The sequence below is a fragment of the Aegilops tauschii genome, chromosome 1 (genome assembly GCF_002575655.3).
Source record: "Aegilops tauschii subsp. strangulata cultivar AL8/78 chromosome 1, Aet v6.0, whole genome shotgun sequence".
In the NCBI taxonomy this organism is placed as follows: domain Eukaryota; kingdom Viridiplantae; phylum Streptophyta; class Magnoliopsida; order Poales; family Poaceae; genus Aegilops; species Aegilops tauschii.
The window spans coordinates 575,402-581,465 of NC_053035.3; the positions used below are offsets into that span (position 1 = coordinate 575,402).

Sequence of the window (6,064 nt, forward strand, 5' to 3'; positions counted from 1 at the left end):
CCCACATGTCCTGGCGCAGCTACAATAGGTACCCGCGGGATGACAATTTAGTTGCCATCCGGGATGGCAGATGTAGTTATCCGGGATGGCAGATGTAGTTATCCGGGATGGCAAATATGGTTGTAAAAGTATGGCAACTCTCTCTGTTTTGGTTAACTTTAGTTGCCATGTCTAATTTATGGTAGTTGCCGCGTGTAATTAAACCATAGTTGTCGTGTGTGATTAACTAGTTGCCACATATACTCAAACAATAGTTGCTATTTGTGTTTACCTAGTTGCCACTTGTGGTTAATCATAGTTGCCATGTATGTTTACCTGATTGACACGTACGCGCAACTGCAGTTGCTGTCTAGCAAACAAATCATAGTTGCCATGTGTGTTTACCTAGTTGCCATGTACGCGCAACTGCAGTTGCCATCCAACAACGTACGACTGTCGTGTCGGCGAAAAGCAGTTCGCCCACACGCGCGTGGACTAGGTGGTGGCTGTGTGAGCAGATACTAGTTCGCCCATACAGCGCAGCTGGCAACCGCGTGTTGTGGGGCGTGTGGGCGACCTCTCCAACGCCCACACACCGGCCTTGTCCTACGTGGCACGCGAAAACTGCCTCGGTGTGTCAAGATTCGTGCAAACTTAACTGGACGGTGATCCAGGCGTGTGGGCGAGTTGCAATGTTGCCACACGTGTGGGCGTTAGTGTTTTCGATGTTTTAAGGGAGTAAAGTTACACTTACCATATGAAGTGAACTTTAGCATCTTTTTTTTTTATTGTAAAACCTCAATACAGGAAGGCTGGGTGCTATGCAGGGTGTTGCACAAGAGCAGAACAACGTGCTCCCCAAAGGCCACCATCTGAAGAAGAAGCCTGCACATTCTCCAGTGAGCTGGACCTTCTGGCTGTGCCACCGCTCAAGCCCCTCATCGTTGCCTACATCGCCTCAATGGATCAGTGATTTTCTGGGACATGCTGGGCTGGGACAACACAGATGAAAGCCATCAGGACAGCTCTGAGCAATTCAAGGCTGGAGTTGCCTCCAAACACTGAATCTTGCTATCAGATTACTGTGCTGCTAGTGCTAGTGACTGAAGTGTGGTGGTGACTAGTAATTAGACGACATATTATTTGTAATGATCTTGGAGTGGTATTGGACCATTGGCTGATGCAGTGTATTTTCTTAGGATTTGATAAAGTTAGCTCTGATGCAGTAGGATTAGTGAAATGGCTTGGTATAGCATTTGTGCACAGGATAGCTGAAAAACGGGAACACTTAGACCATGTGTGCAAAATACTAGAGAGCTGACTTTGGTTTCTCGACAAAGGCCCTCGAAATGGAGTACTGCTCACAGCAACCCCAAGCCAGCACCTTGCAGAAACACAAGCAGAAAACAATCTAGACGCAGAAATATCTACCACACAGTACATTTGTAGTATTACTTACTGATAGGCAAAAGTAGACCAACATCAAACTCCTTCACACTGAATACTGAATACTAATGACAGATGAAATTAAACAGTATGGCCACCAGGGTTGCAGAAATCACACTGAGTACGTAGTACTGAGCACTGAGCACTCGCAAATCACAGCAACGCATTTCATTTGATGGTGTAGTCAACATGCATCCTCAGAAACACAAGAGAATATTTGTATTATTGTTATACACCAACAGAGACAGCCTGGTCAACTGACATAAAGCATTACAACCAGGAAGAAAGTCAAGCATCATAACATCATCAACAAACAAAGTAATGATTCGGGAAATAACTTAGACAGATATATTAATCTCGTGCTCAACGGATCTGCCTTCACCACCATGGTCGCCATCTTCTTCTTCTTCTTCTTCTTCTTCTTCCTTAGTTTCGGGAGGCTCCGGCTTCTGATACCTGTCGGCGGATGTCTCCATCCCCATGAATGACAAGAGGCACCAGACATCAGAGAGCAGCTCTAGGCCTTCACTCATGTTCTTCGCATGCAAGTACCCCCTGCACCTACCGGCAGAGTAGCATAGCATCTCAACCCATACCCCCTGGACCACCTCCCACCTCTCCCCTTCATCCTGCAGCTCCATCAACGCTTCAGCAAGCCTGCATGCATTGGGAACCAAAGCTCCTATCTTGCTGGCCTGTAACGAGGGAGGCTGTTGCGCCCTTTGAAGAATTCCCTGTGCAAGTCCACTTACGTCCGGTGCTAACACGCCACCCATCATGAGCTCGACATCATCACAGGCAACGGTGAAGATACCGTTCCTGGTTCCGAGCATCAGCATCTCAGGACGGATGGAGAGCAGGTAAGCCATGTGGTTGGATATCACTCTGCTTTGAGCGGCATGCTTTTGGCCGTGAGGTGTTGTGTTTTGGTGGTGAAAGCAGAGGTCTGTGGCGATGTCATCTTCAAGCTCCACCCCAGCCGTTTGTCGCGACCCAGACTATGCTTGTTCAGTGTCCATTGGCCTCTGTGGCTGTTGAACCTCCTGTAGCTGGCAGCGTCGTGGATGTATCCTGTCCACCCATTCCTCACATATCCAAGAACCAAATTTGTAATTGGGATTGAGGATACTGGTGCGTGTTGTATATAACAATGCATGTTAACATAGTCCTTGCAGCAGACAACCGTGGCAAGCTTCATCAAAATAGTGGGCCTCTTCTTACGAGCACAGAACGAAAAGAAGCTATATTGGGGAACCTTGATATATCCAAAGGCTCCGATCCAAGGACCAAGCAAGAGCAATAGGAAATCCAGCAACATGCATGGTACAAAAGAACAAGATGTAAGTTATCTTGACATCTGTTGCGTTGTAGTCATGATATTTGTGGCTTGTGGAGAAGAGGATGGCAGAAGCTAAGGTCAGGAATGGAAGCAAGAGATGCAAACAGAAGCCAAGGCCACTGAGTATCATCGTCAGTTTTGTGTAGAGGAACCCAAATGACCAAGCGAGTACGCGGTTCAACAACCTATGTGCATGTTGGTAATCAAGGGCCATTAAAAGCCGTAGGATTTTAATCCGACTAGAGTACGGAGTTGATATGTCTACCAGTAGCCTGTAGACATAATTTTCCTTAGAGTCATCAGCTAGTTTTCCCGCTTTCTCTTGATCACTTGCTAACTCTGACAGCATCACGCACCTGCTTGCTTGTTGTATAAATTCTTCAAGCGGAATGTCCTTCTCTTCGACTGCTTCTTCTTGTCTTCCACTTTTGGAAAACTCATATCCAAGACGGGAAATGCAGTCTCCGCACCAACGTGCAACCAGACCTTGTTCGCGCGTGGATGGGGAGGAAGAGGCGACCATGCCACTGATACTGGCGTTCTTCAGAGCCCATGGCTTCTGGATGGACCTGATAATCCCAACGACGAACAGCAAGATTGCAGCCTGCAGTAACCTCTTCTCCCCGGACCACGACGTGCAGAACACGTAGAGGGCGACCGTGACCTGGGACACTGCGGTTATGGCATGCCGAGTCCACAGCTCGTTGTCTTCGATGTTGTAGGCGGTCATCGCGTGCTGGCCCCTGAGGTGGATGAGGAGGACAGGCGTCCACAGGACCTGCAGGCCGCTCCCATTGGCGGGCAGCTGCTTGTGGCGGTTGAAGAGGGTGGCCAGGGCGTATATGGCCAGAGCATCCCCGCCTAGGTAGGCAAGCCACATAAACAGTCTGAGCCAAGATGGAAGAGCACACCTGCGCACCAGGGAGGAGAAGAAGAGGAAGTACTGGATGAAGAGGCTGCCCAGCACCAGAATGCGCAGCTGCCACTCATCCCACCATTGCACAGCGCCAGAGAAACTCATACTTTGTGTGTGTGTGTGTCTCTCTCTTGGTCTTGTGTATAATTTGCAGCAACAGATGTAGCCTTCCTCTTCTTCTTTCAACTCCAATGGATTGATAGGTAGCCAAGAGAGATGCATGCCCTCGAAACCAAGATGGAAAGGAAAAGAAAAGGGTGTTGTTGCGTGCCTTGCGTGGTGGTGATATCTAGTAGTTAACGTGCTCATCGTGATGTCGGTACATCTTCTTTCCTTTACTTTTTCCGCTTACACGTATCCCTTGCTTGTTGGTGGTGATCACTCACTGATACTATATTAATAACCAAATCCTTTTAAGGATTCTTTCATGCGGGGAAGACAGCGCCTATTGTATATTTTATTTGCGGGGAAGACATAGTGTCCTGATGTTGATAGCCTTCTAGTACTTTGTTTTTCTAATCTAGACAAGATGTCACATCTAATTTGTTTTTTCTTTGTTTGTTGTTTTTCTTTTTTGGTTGACCTGAAGACTACCGGTGTCTGCTTTATTCGATGAGTTTCAAATTTTCCTATTTATATATCCATGGGATAACTTTTTCTTCATACTTTTACCTTTTAACCCATAGAGTACGTGGATAATGGGTACCCATTGCTATCCCTAATCACGCAGAAGGTAGGTGCTGGCCCATGAACCCACGACCCCATCCATGACTGTGTACGTGTGTTAAAAAATAGGATTTGCTTACTCGTGTGCACGTGTGTTGCGTGCACTAGATTGTGTCCTCCTTAAAAAAATTTAGAGTATATTGGGTAAAGAAAGCTACTATTTTTTATGTAACTTTGTTATGAACGGTTATCTGTCTACTGCCAGTTTTATTTAAAACGTGAATACTTTCAGATCTATACGAAAAAATGTACATCGTGTATGAAAATTAAAAAGAAGTCGTCAAAATATGTACTTCAAAATTATAATCTTTGTATTTAAAAAAATGTTAACCTGCATAAAAAATTGTAAAAATTGATGGTATTAAAGGGTTCTACAAAATTATGGATAACAAATGTTCATGAAATTAAAATTGGGCATGAATTTGGAAAAATATTCATAAAATGAGAATGGTGTTTTTAATTTGATAAAAGTTCATGAATTTTTAAATCACAAATTTGAAGAAAATCGCTAGTTTACAAAAATGTCACAATTTTAAGAACTGTGGCTTTTGGTAAGGGGGAGGGGGCGGGGAGGTAGATATTTTCACGGAAGCCGAAAATTTGGAATCGCTTCAGCCAAAAAACTGGCGCGCAAAGTGTGATTAGACACGGTCCCTTATTCAGAACTGTGTATGATATGTGGACATCACAAACGATTCAGATAGCTTTTACCCGTGCGTGATGAGTTTGAACGTCACAAGTTTTGGTTCGAATTTCCATGGTTATAGTGGTCATCCACGTCATTGCATAATTTGGGTACACAAAGGAGACTACAACACACTCACACTTCTTAATCGAGCAAGTTCAGCAATCAAACAGAGCAAGCTGACCTAAACACTACTCTAACAAATTAAAGACCGGCGCTCTTAATTAAACAAAACAAAGAGTACTACTACGGCTAGTGCTCGTCGATCTCCGCCGCCGCCTCCCCATGTCCAGCTCGCGCCAGACGGTCTCCTGGGGAAGGGGCTCCATGGCATCCATCGCACCATACTTGGCAAGCATCTCGCCATCCGCGTCCGCCATCTCCTTGGAAAAGGCCGCCACGAGCTGGGCGTGGGCGGACGCAATCTGGGCTTGGACAGGCTCCGTCGTCGCAAGGTATGCGGCAGAGGAACGGACGGCTGCTCGAACGCTCTCGGCGATTGCCAGCTCTTCGGCTGTGGGTTGCCGACCGTTGTCGGAGAAGCTTCGTTCGATTTGTGGGGTGACCGCCAAGAGCTGGGTGTGGGCGGCCTCAACATGGTCGTGGCCGGACTCGATCAGGGCTATGGCTGCTACCGCGGAACGGACAACTGCTGTGCCGCTCTCACCAGTTGCTATCCCCAAGGCAGATGTTGCTGCCGCCACCTGAGAAGCAACAGCGGCCGTTTGGGCTGCCTTTGCCGCCCGGTCGCAGATTGCGGCCACGCTCATGCACCTCGTTAGCACGTGCATGGCGGCTGTGGCCGCGCTCTCGCCGGAGTGGGCCACCGAAGTTGCCCTCACGACGTGGGTCCACGTGCCCATCTTTCATTGGTGACGATTGAACAGTGAAATGATATTTGGGGAGCGAGCTGGTGTGCTTGAGACGCCGGTTGTGGACTGTAGCCGACGTACCTTCTCGCGTAAGCCATAGG

The 6,064-nt window shown here is 47.3% G+C and overlaps 1 protein-coding gene across 1 annotated transcript; it reads right to left on the minus strand.

The window, feature by feature from the left end:
* Positions 1-1,576: 1,576 nt before the first annotated feature.
* LOC109734581 (uncharacterized) lies at positions 1,577-3,907 on the minus strand. Its single transcript, XM_020293790.4, has one exon. It carries the CDS (start codon positions 3,900-3,902, stop codon positions 2,667-2,669), a length of 1,236 nt encoding a protein of 411 aa, XP_020149379.2. The 5' UTR covers positions 3,903-3,907; the 3' UTR covers positions 1,577-2,666.
* Between the last annotated feature and the right edge of the window lie 2,157 nt (positions 3,908-6,064).